Below are 17,392 nucleotides of genomic sequence, written 5' to 3' on the forward strand. Positions count from 1 at the left end.
ATCATATCGGTACTTCTTCAGTTTACACCTTCTGCCAGGCGGAAAATGCATAAGTACTAGACATAATTATGTATTACGTAATTTGCTGGTACTCGTATAGGTGGGTATAGGTATTATGACTATTGCTGGTAAGACTAATAGTTCGATATTATTCTGATAACGGTTGATTTTGGTAAAAGACGGCCATTTTGTTAGATCAAAATTATAATTTGATTGCGTTGACTCCGTTCGGTCACACAGAAAGTAAAATAGAATGAACGTTTTCTTCTCGGATTGCAAGTTCATAATATAGTGTCGACTTTAGGATCGTATTTTAAAAAACTTGCAGAGGAAATTTTCCAAAACTCCATTTACCCGTGTGACTTAGGACGGAACAAACCTAAATTTTATTTGATACGTTTTTTTAGGATTTTCAATCTTACCTTGATAAAACATGGTAAGTATTACACATGTTCAATGTTATTTTTAGTCCACAAATTAATATTTACTTAGGAACAACGCACCTTCACGGACTTACGAATTTTAGAGCATGTCATAGACTTTTTGAATGTTAAAATATTAACTTTTGTATACTTAATTTTGATGTATACTTAATTTAGTTTTACATTGTACTCTTTTTCTTACAGTTGTGTTAATTTTTTTTAATTCATGGCTATCAAAATGTTTAATTTGAATATTTTTGTCTTATTATTTGAATGTAAGAAAGGCTATCCACTTGTAAACTTTTAAACAATATCATACTTTTTTTATCATCGATACTTATAATAAAATTGAAGAAAGGCCAAATTTGTACATTGGATATATATTTTTTCATTCTTCATGGAATATACTTAGTTACTGTTATAGATGACGAAAATATAGTTTTGGAAATTTTTGTCTGTCTGTCGGTCTCAACGCGTCTCACGAATTCTACTGGACCGATTTGCTTGAAATTTGGTATGTATATGCCTTATATACCGGTTTAACATCTTGGATACATTTCATCCCGGTAAATGGTCAGGTTCCCGTAGGGTAATTGAAAAACTAATTATGAATCAAAAATGCCTCGGAATCCCGGGCTAACATCTTATAGACATTTCATCACGGAAAATGAGGAGAGTCCTGTAGAAAAATCAAAATAACAATCCACGGAGTCGATTTACTTTAAAATTTTGTAGAAAGGTGTAAACAGAATATATTAAACAATTTTTGTAATCGATGAAAGTCTGATATAGATATAATTAGAAGGTATCAATTTTCAATTTAATTTTGTTGTATTTTAGTTTTGAACATAAAGATAATAGATGGCGCCACCAAGACTTTTAAAACGCGCTATGGTTTCGCTCAGACAAAATGAAATATATATTATATTGTACTTCCAAAATTTTGTTTTGAAATAAATTAATATTCAGCCAGATCAATCAACATATACTTATTAATATTATAAAGAGGTAGGGGACGTTTGTGAGTATGTATGTTTGAAGCGGGTAATCTCCGATGCTACCAAACCGATTTCAAAAATTATTTCACCATTAGAAAGCTACATTATCCGAGATTGCTATAGGCATTTTTGTTTTGAATGAAATAAATTAGCATTCAGCCAGATCAACATTTACTACAACAATGTACTACAAAAATATAGGTTTTTAGGTTAAATATAGGCCCATAAAAATTTCCGCGAACAATACTATCTATCTTTTATAATTAAGTATCTATAAAGCATTTTATATGTAAAAAGATATTGTAAATTAAAAGGTGCATTTTTACAATTATTATTACATAAGCATATTAATCCTTACAATTAAACGTATTGAGTAAGCATTGAGATTATATCAACATCAAGAGAATTTCACGAAGATAAATTTTGTCCTTTACAGCACATAAATTGGATTAATAGATTCTGAAATATCGTGAAATTAAAAAATACGCACGCCGAATTATTTGAAGTAGGTAGGTACGTACTAGATACTTTTATATTGTTGTGGTGTAACTCGGAGCGCGGTCATAGCCCGAAATGAAATCGTAAGATTTTTACTTCATACTTATGTCGTGCACAAGGTAATTTTATTTATTTTTGTTGTATTCATTCAATAATTGTTATCAGTTGTCATATCGACTTTCTTTGCTTACTTTCTTTAATTCTTTATTAAAACTAAATCTACAATACAGATTATACTTATTGCCCATAAAAACAATATTAATAACAAATTAATACAATTGTGCATACATATGGTCCAATGGTGGGCCTATTGCTAAGCAATCTCTTCCAGCCAGCCTTTGGGTAGTGAGAGAGGATAACAGAAGAGAGTGGGCGCATTGTGGGCGCAGTATGTATCAATATATAAGTATATAAAACTCTTCCATTACAGACTGACAGATAACTTACACCCGAAACTGCTGGGCTGGAAGCTGAAATTTGGCATGTGAGTGTAGGTGAGCACTAAGAGAGGATTTTTGGAAATTCTACTCCGAAGGGGGTGAAAGGGATGAAAAACTGTAAATATGAAAGTTCGTGACCGTTGCACCGTTGAAGTTAGTGACTTAAAAGTTTGGATTTTGGTTGTTTACAACAAAGTAATGAACACGTATTTCAGATTTTTCTGAAAATTAACCCTCAACCCCTTCAAAAGGGGGGGTGAAAGATTGTATGGGACTTAATACAATTTTCAAGATAAAAAGCTGAAAATTGGCACACTTCCTTTTTGTAGTAAATAACAGTAATAGTAAATACAAAAAATGATTAATTTACGTTTGTGGTTAACAAAAAACCGGGACGTAAAACGTCATGGAAATTGGGAGGCGTTGCAGAAAGCGGGAGTGGGAGTCGGAGCGGGAAATGGGAAGGAGACACGTAGTGGGAAACGGAACGGGACACATTGCGAAAAACACGATGGCACAATATGTAGGAAACGGTACGGAAGCGGGAAGCGGGATTGGACAAGTTTACGGGACGAGACACGCAGCGGGAAACAGGAAATTGAACTAAAGATGAGAAAAAATGCGAATTTGAATCATATATGTTTACCAGTCTTGCAGAGTACGCGATAAAAACATTACTGAGATTTTGCTATGAAATTCATGCGGGCAAAAGCTAGTAAACAATTTTCATGCATATCAAAATTTTCGCATAAGAGCTTACGCATAATTTTTAAAGGATATAACATGGAACAGTAGGTACTGTTACCTAGTAATTCCGTGGCATATAACATGAGTCATGACCCAGTCCATGACCAACTCAAAAGATATGTCATATTATAATATTACTACACATAATAACATTCAATATGAAAATCACTTGAAACATTTTTTTTATGCGTTTAATAAGAAAGTTATAAAAATCTGTAATATTCAACACGCATGTATGAAATGTTGGTGAAACGTGATCATGGGAGATCAGAAACCGATCCCAGGTTATGTGAATTTTCTGATCGGCGGTGCTAGCGGGTGAGGTCACAGTGTTCAGTTAACGGAATAAAGTAGTTCGTAGCTTTTTGAGAAATTTTATATTGTTTGACGTGAACTAGACCACTGTTATGGTTCTCTGAATAAATGCATTTGGCGGCATTCTGTCCTGTCGTATAAAGTTCAGTTTTCCAGAAGTAGAGAGAATTTATGTTATATAATTACGAGTCATGGTCTGTGCTCATGGTAATGGTCAGGGCACGTCATGAAAGCATCATGTATGTATAACGTTGTGCCGTTCTTGAAATTTTCGAGAATCCACGGAGTTGACATTTTCTAGTCGCTTCAGTTTCCAAGAGAAGATATTATGAATATTATGAGAAGCATGACCAGATGGCGCACCCATGAATGGCTCCCTACAACATTCATAACACTTTACTGTCAACATGCCGTCTCTTTAAAAAAAGAGAGAACGTGTGACGTGCTACGTGTTTTGTGGTAGTTCCCCTGGAGTTTGAGCACAGAGGGCAAGATAGAAGTTGCTCCATAGTTCATTACATTCCTTCTTTTTAAGTATGTCAAATCTTGTATCCTATCGATAGAATGTTAGCGATATGCGTGGTTCAGCCTGCGGACTTGGTTAAAACGAGGATGCAGCTCCTAGGGCCAAAAGCGAAAGAGGCGACTCTGGCTTCGGTAGCCAGAGGGGTCATGGCGAAGGAAGGTCCGCTGGGGTTCTATACAGGGCTATCTGCAGCGCTGTTCCGCCAGGCCACCTACACCACGGCTAGGCTGGGCAGCTTTAATGTCCTCTTTGACTACTATAAAGTGTAAGTTAACCAGATTAGACATTGGTACAAAGTTCGTCTGAATGGGTACCACTCTTTCATATATGTCTGATGCCAAACACCATTGTTGTATTCCAGTTTGAAGGGTGAGAGAGGCAGTGTAATTAAAAGGTACTGTGGCAAAAGATCCTAAGCCTTAGGCCCGGCTTAGAAAGCACGGGGGTGACACACCTGGTGTTGCAGACGGCTGTGGTGATCACTTACCATCAGGTGGGCCGCATGGCTATTTGTTGCTAACTTGTCAGTATTTAAAAAAAGTTTGGCAGTTTGTTTAGCTTCAAAATAAGAAAAAAAATCTCAGTACTTGAATCGTGCGAACTTAAGACGAAAAAGTAGGAAACCGGACCCTGCGCTCCGACGCTCAATGGCTGAGGAAGAAATCGGCAAAACGCTCAAGTGAAAAAATACCAGTAAGTATGTAGGTAGTTGCGTGTCTGCTATACTAAAATAGGTACATTACATATTTATCCAAAAACTTATCTAATATTTTCTTCATCTTAATCTGGCGATCGTCAAATCCATATAGAGGTAGCTGACAAGAAAGGTAATCTTAATCTTAATGAACAGGTCCTATGGCACTCCGAATTTCGGCACCAAGTTGGTGCTAGGCATGATGGCTGGTGGCGCCGGAGCGTTCATCGGAAACCCAGCAGAGGTCGCCCTGATCCGCATGACAGCTGACGGAAGACTGCCACCAGACCAGAGGAGGAACTACAAGCATATCTTCAACGCACTTGGCAGGTGCGGATATGGTAGCCTGATCCAAGTTTATTATTTCTGGCTCTGGCAATGGTTTTGATATCTGAGATTAAACGATCTTGACAACGATATCAAAAAACGGAACCCATATATATCTCTCGGGTCTGTCTATCCGTCCGTCTGTCACAGCCAATTTACTCCGAATACTGGACAAAATCAGGTGAAATTTAGTCCAGTAATAAGGTATTTTTAATCTGTAGCGTGATTATAGATTTACAAAATTTCTGGTGTTCCAGGATAACACGAGAGGAAGGTGTTCTTACTCTTTGGCGTGGAGTGGCAGCGACTATCACAAGAGCCATGGTGGTGAACGGCGCCCAACTGAGTACATACACGCAGGTGAAGCATTTTATATTGTACTAGCCGCGCCCCGGGGCTTCGCTCCCGTGGGAATTTCGGGATAAAAAGTATGCCTTATGTATTATTTCAGTTTATATTCCACCCGTGCACCAAATACGGTTCAGTAGATTTTGCCTGAAATATACATAAATACACCTATCCTCACAAACTTTCGCATTTTTTATATTGGTAAGATTTATATCAGGCGAGGGAGATGCTTTTGCCGTCCCTGGGTGACGGCATGTTCCTCCACTTCTGCTCGTCCATGGTCGCCGGGGCTGTCACCAGTTGGGCCTCGCTGCCCGTGGACATTGTCAAAACAAGGTAAAGATACTTGGGAGGCTACAATCCTTTCATATTATACACTCAAAGTTCTCTGCCGGGTCAGTCTTGTCTGTTGTCTTGTGTATAGATCTACCTAAAATTATTTGTCAGTTTAGCCCTATCCCACACTCGAGAAATACAATTTTTAAGACTAGTTCGATATTTAACATAATACTATACTTTATTAGCATGTGGTGAAACAGGCCCTAATTCTTATCATTTATTATCTTATCCCGACAGGATCGCCATATAAGGTTGTAGACAATGCAAAGAAATATTAATATATATAAAGAATTATAACAGGTGCATTTGATGCACAGATATTGGAACAAATGAAATGTTCTTATATCAGTGATTTGATGCCATTTATCTTATAATCAGAGTCCAAAACGCGGCAAAAGGCACGAGCCAAATCCAAGTGTTCTTCAAGATCATCAGGACTGAGGGTCCGCTCACTCTTTGGAGTGGTTTCTTGCCGACCTTCGCCAAGATCGGGCCTCATACAGTGGTCACCTTCATCTTCATGGAACAACTCGTCGCTCTCTACCGGAGATTGAACCTTGAACCCCCGAAACAACGTTAGGCACCCTATTGGATTGGAACTCAACGTAAGTATCACGGACGGAGAGGTATAGACAATTTTACTTTTGATGCTTTAGCAGAAATGAGTTCCCAAACCCCTGGTCATATCTTTACATTATTATTTTTCTTTCATGGCTCCATCGTTCGCCTAGACGATGATTTTGCCAACGTCAAGGTTGAGATTGACATGGAATATAATATGTTATAATGATATATGAAACACGGTTCAGTGTGTAACCTAAAATATAAGTATATAAATATATTATACATACATACATATGGATATAGTATCGGGATGACATGATGACAGCTTCCGAAGAAGCTCCGAGGTAGCTCAGTTTTGGCAAAAATATATCTAGTATCCAACAGAGGGTTTGTAGATTTGCCATCGACACGCAAAGAAGAAGTGGTGTAAAACTCATTACAATACCTGATTACTGGGATTAACCCTGTCCACAAATAATAACCGAGGATTTAACCCAGACTAATCTTCGAAACTACTCAACCAATTTTGTTGATCACGTTTTTAAGGTCGCACTCATTGTCCTAGCTTATAGTGATACATGGGGTCCTTCTAAATCTATTCAAATTCAAAATTCTTTATTCAATTTAGGATGATATACATCACTTATTGACGTCAAAAAATTACTTAAACTAAGTCTACTGCCGGCTTCCAAAGCGCAGGTGAAGAAGAACCGGCGCAACAAACTTCACCGCAGCCTTTTCTCCAAGGACGTCATTTAACAAATATAGGTATTATACATATATTAAAAAAATATTATTATTCTATGGATACATCAGTAGGGATTTCCTATTATTATGTTTTCTTTAGCTGATCCCGTTTTTTTTATTGGACATTAAGCCATCGAAAGACGGGCTTTTTGCTCTTGCACCTTCTGAAATTATTCTGTAGTTCATGGTCTCGAACAGGCGGGAATTTGGAAGCGACGGCGGTCTTTTTTTCTGGGAAAATTTAAATTTGTGCAAAATCTGTATATATTTGTAAATCTTGTTGTAAATACCTTTCCTTTTGTATATAATTTCGTTATTTATATATTTTCTATAGTCTGTTTTGTATAAAGTGTTGCTGAGGTCGGGGTAAGTTTTTACCTTTCCAGCGATGGGCGGCAAGAAGAGGAAAAAGAAGGAGCAAGAATATGAAACCAATTCGGTAATCCAGAGCTCTGATAGTGACTCAGAATACTCTGACGCGTCAGAGTCGCCACTGGACAAATACAAACCATATAGGGTCGCCGATTATAGTCGTAGATATCCTGAAGATAGTCCAGGGCATGAGCACGTCGTGTTCATAGCTAGCTCGGATGAAAATGTCCCAATAGGTTCCAGAGATATGATGTATTTAAGTAATAGTTTCACTCGCTTTGTAAAAGGGATAAAATATTTAAAAAAAGTCAACAAATATAGAATGGGGGTTGTATTCGATAATCCTAACATGGCTAATTCATTCTTGGACAATGCTACTTTCCATAGAGAACATCGCATCACTGCTTCTATTCCGGCAGCGGTTACAGAAATAACTGGTGTTATAACTAATGTTCCATCAGACTTGTCAAACAAAACAATCTTTAAAGTTCTTTCTACTACAACAAAAAAAATTATTTGTGTTCGTAGAATAATGCGTAAAGTAAAAGAAGGCGAATCTTATAACTTACAACCCACTCAGACCGTGGCGATTACGTTTGCATCTTGTGCGTCTTTACCTGATTATGTTTATTTAAAAATGTGGCGTGTACCTGTTCTGCCATATATTCCACCGATTAAACAATGTTTCCGGTGCCTACGTTATGGCCATCTTGCCAAATTTTGTAAAAATGCAGAACGTTGTTCTATCTGCACTGAAGGCCATAGCTTCAAAAATTGTAATGTTTCTTTAGCGAATGCAGTTTGTATTCATTGCAAAGGCAATCATATAGCCATTTCAGGCACTTGTCCAGTAAAAAAACAAAAAATTATTGAAAATAAAAACAAGATTATTCCACAATCCTATTCTGAAACCTTGAAAAACAACGCCTTTCCATCACTTACTAATCCAAAAAATTCACAAGAATTCCAAAAACTTGTTCTCTCTGACACTAAAATGCTCAGCTTCATCACTGAAGCAATCATAAAGGTGATTACACACAATAAAATCAATAATAACACTATTGTAAATACTAAAACTATTGCAGACACTCTTAAGGATATACTTAAGACAAATTCAGTTTGTTCGGAAAATTCACAGGTATAATAAATATTTGTCAATGGAATGCACAAAGCTTATTAAGTAATAGACTTGACTTCCAGAAATTTTTATATGATCAAAATATACATGTTGCTATTATATCAGAAACGTGGTTAAGACCACACCACAAATTTAATATTAAAGGCTACTCTGTTGTAAGAAATGACTCTGGCAATGACCACAATGGGGTAGCTATTTTAATTCATAACTCTTTTCATTTCTCTAATTTTGCTATTGCATCTGATAACTCAATACAAACTGTGGCAATTTCTCTTCAATTAAATAGTAAATCTGTCACCATAGTTAGTGTTTATTGTCCTAGTATTAGCACCCCTAGATTCTGTAGTAATAAATTGAATAATTTAATTTCTTCTTTACCCAAACCCTTTATTTTTTCAGGAGATTTTAACGCTCATCACCCATATTGGGGTTGTCATTCTACTGATGCTCGTGGTAGGGACATTCTAGATATTATAGATAAAAATAATTTGGTTCTCTTAAACAGCAATGTGCCTACTACAATTGGTTCAAATATTGCTAGACCTAATGGTCTTGATCTCACCATGGTTTCATCGTGTTTAGTATTACAGTGTGATTGGCAGGTCTGTGACAACCCACTTGGAAGTTATCACTTACCTACATTAACAAGGTTGTGTCTAGGACCAAATTCTAATAATATGCTTCATAACTCTTCAAATTTGCTAAAACATGTTAATTTAAAATTGGTTGATTGGAAGACTTATGAAGCACAGGTCAATTTATTGTTGTCTAATTTCAATGTTAATCATGTGGATCCCATCAATTCTTATAATAGTTTTTGTTCTATAATTTCTAGTACTGTTGAAGCTTTAGCTCCCAAAGCTAAACATTCTGTTGCACCCAGCATCAATGCAAGTCGTAGATCTTTGCCATGGTGGAATCACATTTGTTCTCAAGCAGTTGAAAATGTTCATAAAGCTTATATTTTATTTAAAACTTGTCCGTCTACAGAAAATTTTATTAATTTGAAACGTGTTCAGGCTATTAAAAAAGTTATTTTAAGACGCGAAAGACAATTCAGTTGGTTGCAATACTGTTCCTCACTAAATCGTTTATCTTCTATGAGTGAAATTTGGAAGAAAATTAAAAAAATTAACAATTCATACTCTCCTTCCACAAATTTTGTTTCTGAATACAATTGGGTAACTGACTTTCTTCATAAATACACCCCAGATACAGTTGAAAATAATTTTACTGTTCCCTCTATTCACACAACCAATAATTGTTATTTGTTGAAGGACTTTTCTATGCAAGAATTACAATCAGCCCTTAACTCTAGAAAAAATACTTCAACAGGTCTAGATTATTTATCTTACAGAATGTTGAAATTGTTGAATGATTCTAATAAACAAACATTTTTAACAATTTTAAATTTGCTATGGCAGAACTCCTTAATTCCTTCACAATGGAAAATGGATTGTATTATTCCAATTCTAAAACCAGATAAAGCTCCTAATGATCCAGACTCTTATCGTCCTATTACTTTGACCTCATGTGTTGGCAAAATTTTTGAACAGTTATTAAAACAACGTCTTGAATTTTATGTAGAGAGTAACCATTTATTGCCTTATAATCAATTTGGATTTCGCCGTGGTCGATCAGCTCGAGAAAGTCTGTGTCACTTGAATTTGGACATTCAGGAGGCCTTATCAAACAATAAAATTCTGGCTTGTGTCTTCTTTGATGTAGTTGGTGCTTTTAATAATGTTAACTTGCATGTTCTTTCTGCCACTCTAATCAGCTTGGGACTTCCTGAAAAAATTGTAAATTGGATTTTTAATTTTCTTCATGAACGGAAATTATATGTGAAGTTTAATAATAATCTTATAGGACCAAGATATTCATATAAAGGTGTAAGTCAAGGAGGAATCTTGAGTCCTTTGCTGTTTGTGTTGTATATTCATCGCTTAAATATTAATCTAGGTTTGGATGTCAATAATTTACAGTTTGCTGATGACCTGGCTGTATATTGCAAAGGAGATAATATGTCAGACATAAACAGAAAGATGAATTCAGCCCTGGCTGGGTTGAACTCATATTTCACCTATCTCCAGCTGAGCATCAGCAAACAAAAAAGTAAAGTGGTTGTATTTTCAAAAAAATCTATTAAAGTTAGGGATATTTGTATAATGTATGAGGGTAATTTATTGCCTGCTGATTCGTCAATAAAATTTCTGGGAGTCATGTTTCAAAACAATAATAATTTTAATAAATATGTTGATATTATAGCCAACAGGAGTCTTCGAGCTCTTAATATTCTTAAAACATTATCTGCTACTTACTGGGGTTCAGACCCCAAAATTTTATTAATGTTGTATAAATCCCTAGTTAGAAGTCATTTCGAATATGCATATTTTTGTTATGCTAATCAGAAAAGTATAGATAAGCTGGAAAAAATTCAGAATAAAGGTCTTCGTATTATTTTGGGTGCTATGATGTCTACGCCAATTATCTCAATGCAAGTTGAATGTAACATACCTCCTTTAGCCATAAGATTCCGTTATCTTAACTATAAATTTCTGCTCAAAATTTGTTCTTCAACAGGTCACCCCTTAATGCCTAAGTTAGTAAATTCTTCTTCAAACTTAACAGAATGTCTTAAAGAAGCTGTCGAATTCAAACTTCAAAATAATCTTTATGAAAGTGTAATCCTGCCATGCTATTCAGGTTCTTACGAAAGCAAATTTTATCCTATTAAAATTGTTATAGATAAATCTCTTGAATTTAAAGAGGATGTTTACAACAAATTAGAATCATACAGAGGTTACAAGCAAATTTATACAGACGGTTCAAAGAATACGTCAACGTCAGCTGTCTCAATGGCTATTTATGATTTAGAAGCCAAAACGGGTCATGGGTGTAGACTCCCTAATAATGCTTCCATTTATACGGCAGAGTCAATTGGAATATTTTCAGCTCTCGAATACATTTCTCAACATTCCTATGATAATTGGATTATTATTACTGATAATATGGGTATTTTAAGTTCGCTTAATAATCCAAAATTTGATTCTACCACCTCATTTATAACACATAAAATAAGAGAAAAGTACTATGATCTCTGTCAGAATCATCATAAGGATATAATATTACTATGGACTCCATCACACATAGGTGTGAAGGGTAACGAAAGTGTAGATTATTTCGCCAAAACTATAGTGCGTTATGGTAACTGCATTGAATTAAAATCTTGCTCACTACCAGCGGGAGATGTTCTATCTTTATTAAAACAAAATATATCACAGCTTTTTGACAAACAATGGAAGGAGACTTGGGAATTGAATTGCAAGGGTTTATGGTATGCGGGAATCAATAATAAATTAGGTCGACCTTGGTTTGTAAAAGGAAGAGATTTTGCTGGTAGAAAGTTCTATACTATAGTTTGTCGTCTTCGTCTTGGCCATGGTCGTTTTAATTCTCATCTGTTTCGTCTTAAACTTTTGTCTTCTCCTATATGCAATTATTGCAACATTACAGATCAAACTTTACATCATTTGTTTTACGAATGTTCCAATTTCTGTTTGCAAAGAATTGTGTTAGTCGACCGCCTAACACAAATTTATAATTATTCTGAAGCAATCCCGCGCTCGCTTCAGGAACTCTTATCCAATCCTGCATGCTTTAAACCTTTATATGAATTTGTAACAAATACTTTTATGGAAATTTGATTGGACCTAAAACAAAAATATTTATATTTTTGGTTATGTTTTATTTGGATTTATTACTAAAGACTAGGCCTTTTAGGCCTCAATTTTTGATGTACACTACAGACTTGGCTTATGCCTTCTTCTTCAGTGGATATTAGCCACTCTTATTTATATATAAATATTCAATACAAAAGACTTGGCTGTATGGGCTAGTACTCTTTGCCTCCTCAATAAAACGAGGGAATAAACCAAAAAAAAAAAGTTCATGGTCTCAAATGACAAACCAGCGTCAAAATTCCAAAAATTGTCAAAAACTAACCACCATGATGGAACAACGATAAATGTACAACTTGAACAAAGAAAAAAACTAAAAATAAAATGAAAAGACTAAAAAATGATCCTAAATAAATTAACGTTATCTATGTAAATTTTATATTGATTAATTACAAGCGTCAGAATGGGTAAAGAACCGCCGAAACCACCTCCCATCCCAGGCTATATCAATTTCCTGATCGGTGGGTCCAGCGGGTATGTTAACCTAAACACTATACTATCCTAATTTTGAAAATATTAATGAGATGGAAAAATTGTGGAATCCAGAATTATATTGCCTTGCCTTACCGGGACAGTGCTCTTAACCACTGAACTATCGAGACCATATCAGTTCGACCGAATTAATTCCAGAATTCTCGATTCAAGATTAGTGTGTACCTACGTCACACGTTCATATAACAGAACCATATCCCATCCTTCTACTTACACTGTTATTATGCTAACTATGCTAAAGTTTTAACACCTATAAGGATGTTATGCTTTCAGGCAAAATTGATAAATTTCGTTTCATGAAATTTGGTAGTAATAGTAGGCTACTTTTCATTCTTAAATTCCTACGAGAGTGTTGCCTTGAAACCTGCCTGAGATGATAATTGTATATAGTCTATCAAAGGTTCAATCAAAAGAATTAATTAACACAGAACTTTATTTTCCGTGTTGCTACAGCATTTGTCGTCTTGTGACCATCAACTATCAACACCTCTCTCTCGTATTCGCTTTTTCGGTTTCTTCCTCAGCCATAGAGCGTCGGAGTCCATGGTCCGTTAAATAACCATCATCAATAATCCAAACACTATTATTTAAGATGCCTGAAAAGTAGTAAATAATAGATATATATCTGATGTCAAGATGTCATAATAACGTATTTGTTTCAGTATGATGGCTATATGCGTGGTCCAGCCTTTTGATTTGGTAAAAACCCGAATGCAGTTGCAAGGGAAAGCTGCCAAGAAGGAAACCTTGTACAGTGTTGGCAAGGAGATCATAAGATGCGAGGGTTACCGCGGCTTTTACACTGGACTGTCTGCAGCCCTGTTCCGACAAGCCACCTACACCACGGCCAGACTCGGCAGCTTCAATGTTTTGACTGATTACTATACTCCGTGAGTCTATTTAATTTGTGAGATTGTCCATTATTGATAAAGACCAATAAACTATATAGACAACGGACGATTGTAATGTGGGTTGATGGAAAGGAAGAGGAATACCGAAGAAAATATTGAAGAAGAGTGTTAAGAATTGTATGAAAGTCTTAAGCGAACGAAGGTATCAAATAAAAATCAATCATTTATTGCTTCCTTAATGTGATACAGGTCTTTGTTTACAATAAATAGTAACAATTAAGGACCCTGACGGGCGCTGTAGTGGGAGAGGGGCTATATATTTTCGTCAAGTTTATGATATTTATTATTTATTTTAGAAATTGTCGCGTGTTTATTTTATATATGTTTAGATTTAGGTATGGCAGGAAACAGGCAGTTGTGAAAGGATGGGATTTGGTAATAAGGAACAAGAAGAGACGTTTTGTTAACCATAAAACGTTCCTTCTTTGAATAACCATAATCAGCTTGACTGGTAGTTTCTAGTGAATTCTATACTAGTCCACCATGCGAGATCTCAATAAAGAAACTCTCTTTGCGGAGTCCTATTCAGAATTTTCTGCAGGTCATACGGCGTGCCAACCTTTGGCGCGAAGTTGATGCTTGGTGTGCTGGCTGGTGCTATTGGTGCGACCATCGGGAACCCTGCAGAGGTAGCCCTGATCCGCATGACGGCAGACGGTCGACTACCAAAAGCACGAAGGCGGAACTATAAACATATATTCAACGCGCTCGGCAGGTGTGTTGACAGTGATTCTAAAGTACTTATATAAAAATAAAATGCCTCTATCAACTGTATCGATGGCAACTGATATTCTTATGACACCAACTCGGACAGGTGCCGGATAATATGAACATTGCGTAGTATGTATGAGTCTTTTTATTTACTGCAATGAAAACCAGCAATGTATGCCGAAACCATAGTTTGGCTAACTATTTAGCTATGTATGGAGCCGGCATTACATGTATGAGTAAATAACTTGAAATTCTCACTTGGACTTGGTTCTTTCTGCACCCGCAACGTCGGGCGTTGAGGCCCTCAATTTGAGGGTCACTTGCAACTGTCATCATATCGGTGTTGTTTACATAATACATAAATTCTTTAACATAAATTCATCTGTCAATTGAAAACTTGAAAGTCCCTGGTGCTATATAAATGAGATAGGCTTATTTTCTGTTGAAGACTTTTTAAATACTCCAGAGTGCGTGCAAACCAACTGTGCGTTTGCAATTATATTTGGTACTTATTACGAAAGTTTGCAGTTCATCTGAAGACGGATTTGATTAGATGAGGAAATCCTTATTAGGTAAATAAGGATGGTTGCCTAGTTTGAAATTGGAAACATTACAGAATTGCTTCCGAGGAAGGTGTTTTGGCTTTGTGGCGAGGCGTCGCAGCCACCGTGACAAGAGCTATGGTGGTGAACGGTGCTCAGCTCGGCACATATACGCAGGTCTCAACCATGTACACAATCAAATCGCTCATACCCAAAACAGCCTATTTTGTATTCGAATAATATGAGTAGAAATATAATGGCTGTTGGTCTGTACTATTGTATGCAACTGCGGACAATAGTTGTCTACTTGACCGATATCATAATAAAGTATGAAAAGTGTTGGAAATGATAGCTTAAAAGTAAATAATATATATGCAATTTACCTTTTAACTATAAACAAAAATATTAATTTGAAATTTTTAGAGAAAAGCATGGGATTTTTGAGAAAAATGCATCTATAAGGTGCCTTCTCTCGTCACAATGATTTTGTTTCTGAAAGTTAGCGCTCCCACAATGGGGGCAATGGTTGATAATGTTTCTAAACAACTTGACGACCTCGCTGGCGCAGTGGTAAGTAAAGTGCTTGCCCCTGAACCAAGAGCTTCGATCCCCTGTCGGGTCATGATGGAAAATGATCTTTTTCTGATTGGCCCGGGTTTTGGATGTTTATCTATATATGTATTTATTATAAAATATAGTATCGTTAGTAGTTAGTATCCCATAACACAAGTCTCGAACTTACTTTGGGGCTAGCTCAATCTGTGTGATTTGTCCTGATATATTTATTTATTTACATTGGTGTCAGGCCAGAGAGATGCTGTTGCCGTCCCTGGGTGACGGCATGTTCCTCCACTTCTGCTCCTCAATGATCTCCGGGCTGGTCACCACCTGGGCCTCGTTGCCTGTGGACATTGTTAAGACCAGGTGAAATCATTTTACAGATAGAAAAGACATGAATATGACATATTTGTAAATGTTGTTCAGCCTGGTAAACTTCTGTTACGCAGACGCATAAAAACCAAAGATTAATCAAACCTTAGCGTAACACCTTTGCCCATTGTGATGCGTGCACACACCTAGTACCCAAGTCTTTCTTTATTTGTGTGTATGTGTTTCACAATATAGACATAAAATGTGCAACTGCAAGAGATTAGCTGCATTTTGTATAGTTTTAACTAGTTTCAACTCGAGCTCGAACTGTCTGTCTGTCTGTCTGTTCGCAATAATTCAAAAACGACTGCACGGATTTTCACGCGGTTTTCACCAATAGATAGAGTGATTCCTGAGAAAGGCGTAGGTGTATAATTTATTATGTTTTAAGACGAGCGAAGCCGAGACGAACCGGTAGTATTTAATTAAAGAAATAATATGTCCATACAGAGTTCAAAACTCCACGTCAGGCGAGGGTCAATTGAAAGTTTTCGCGAACGTGATCCGAAACGAGGGGCTCCTTGCCTTGTGGAGTGGCTTCCTCCCTACCTTCGGCAAGCTGGGTCCCCACACTGTCTTCACCTTCATCTTTATGGAACAGCTGATAGCTCTGTATCGCAAACTGAACCCACCACCGCCACCGAAAAAATAAAGATGCCTTTAAAAAAAAAAACTTCGAAACGTGAAAAATGCCCGTGTCACATTTTAAAATGTCGGACTGACACGAGTGATTTTATATACCTAGGTTCTGTTTTATCCTTTTGATGTACGGGACCCTAAAAATCAGTTAATATAGTTTCCATGCATTTGCGTTGTACTTATCCTGTGGGTGTTATAGTGGAGTTACTCCTTTTTATTCAAAGGCACAATGAAATATGTTAAGTTTGAAATATTCCCGAACTATAATTTATAATTCCGTTTTTAAAGGAAAACAATATGTTTGGGCGGTACGAACTTTTAGTTAACTTGTGCGAAATCTTGAAATTTGTTACAAGAAGAGTAAGTCTACTATAGCACAGACATAAATACCTACAGGAATATAGTTATGTAATATCTCGCTTCTTTGTATTTTTTGTTATTTTTGAAAATGCCAAGTATCCAGTAAATCAATGTGATTTTTATTAATTTTAAGTTTTACAATTTTTTTATGATAAATTAAATATCATATTTGAAAAATGTGTAATAATGTAAATGTTTTGGACAGCTTGTATATGAAAGTAAAAATTCAATAAAAATTGAAAAATAAAATATTTTACAAAAGTGAAATATCAAGTTTTATTTTTTACAATCCTACTAATATTGTATGTATATTATATATGTATGTATATGTAGGTATTCGATTTTGATTAATGCACATTACACACGCAAGAGACCCAAGTAGAAGAACCCTGAGGTTCTGAAACTAGACAGTATGAAGTCGTTGCTGTCATGTAAACCACAAATATAACAAATGTTGTTCTCTCCATGGCATTAGCAGGTACTAGTTGTACAGAGTACCTACTAATTCCATAGTCCACCTATGCTTGTCAATTTGTAGCTATGGTTTGTAGAGCATACACGACTGATGTGACTAGAAGACAGTATGTCTGTC

At 36.0% G+C, this 17,392-nt stretch overlaps 1 protein-coding gene and 1 long non-coding RNA gene across 6 annotated transcripts; one reads left to right on the top strand and one right to left on the bottom strand.

Annotated features, from left to right (window-relative positions):
* The first annotated feature begins 3,208 nt into the window (after nt 1-3,208).
* On the top strand, nt 3,209-17,067 carry LOC128675482 (mitochondrial 2-oxoglutarate/malate carrier protein-like). 5 transcript variants are annotated; one of them, XM_053754921.1, is made up of 7 exons: nt 3,209-3,423; nt 3,984-4,211; nt 4,797-4,970; nt 5,225-5,327; nt 5,533-5,651; nt 6,033-6,259; nt 6,847-6,986. In XM_053754921.1, the coding sequence occupies exons 1-6, from the start codon at nt 3,365-3,367 to the stop codon at nt 6,232-6,234; spliced, it is 885 nt and encodes a 294-aa protein (XP_053610896.1). In that variant the 5' UTR covers nt 3,209-3,364; the 3' UTR covers nt 6,235-6,259; nt 6,847-6,986. The 5 variants fall into 5 exon arrangements, with proteins under 5 accessions (XP_053610896.1, XP_053610895.1, XP_053610897.1 ...); XM_053754920.1 differs by lacking the exon at nt 6,847-6,986 and adding an exon at nt 13,370-13,508 and having other exon boundaries at nt 3,210-3,423; XM_053754922.1 differs by lacking the exons at nt 3,209-3,423; nt 3,984-4,211; nt 4,797-4,970; ... (1 more) ...; nt 5,533-5,651; nt 6,847-6,986 and adding exons at nt 13,370-13,597; nt 14,160-14,333; nt 14,946-15,048; nt 15,677-15,795; nt 16,252-17,067 and having other exon boundaries at nt 6,119-6,259.
* Nucleotides 10,048-11,826, bottom strand: LOC135309850 (uncharacterized). The gene is made up of 2 exons (XR_010370078.1): nt 10,993-11,826; nt 10,048-10,266 (listed from the first exon to the last, which is right to left on the bottom strand). It is a non-coding gene; the product is annotated as an uncharacterized LOC135309850 (long non-coding RNA).
* Nucleotides 17,068-17,392: the final 325 nt, after the last annotated feature.

This window comes from Plodia interpunctella, chromosome 14 (genome assembly GCF_027563975.2).
Source record: "Plodia interpunctella isolate USDA-ARS_2022_Savannah chromosome 14, ilPloInte3.2, whole genome shotgun sequence".
Taxonomy (NCBI): domain Eukaryota; kingdom Metazoa; phylum Arthropoda; class Insecta; order Lepidoptera; family Pyralidae; genus Plodia; species Plodia interpunctella.

Coding starts and splice junctions, on each gene's coding strand:
- LOC128675482 (XM_053754918.1), top strand. CDS start 12,619: ATGGGTAAAGAACCGCCGAAACCACCTCCCATCCCAGGCTATATCAAT. Junction 12,690..13,369: donor CTGATCGGTGGGTCCAGCGG/GTATGTTAACCT, acceptor TATTTGTTTCAG/TATGATGGCTATATGCGTGG. Junction 13,598..14,159: donor TTGACTGATTACTATACTCC/GTGAGTCTATTT, acceptor AATTTTCTGCAG/GTCATACGGCGTGCCAACCT.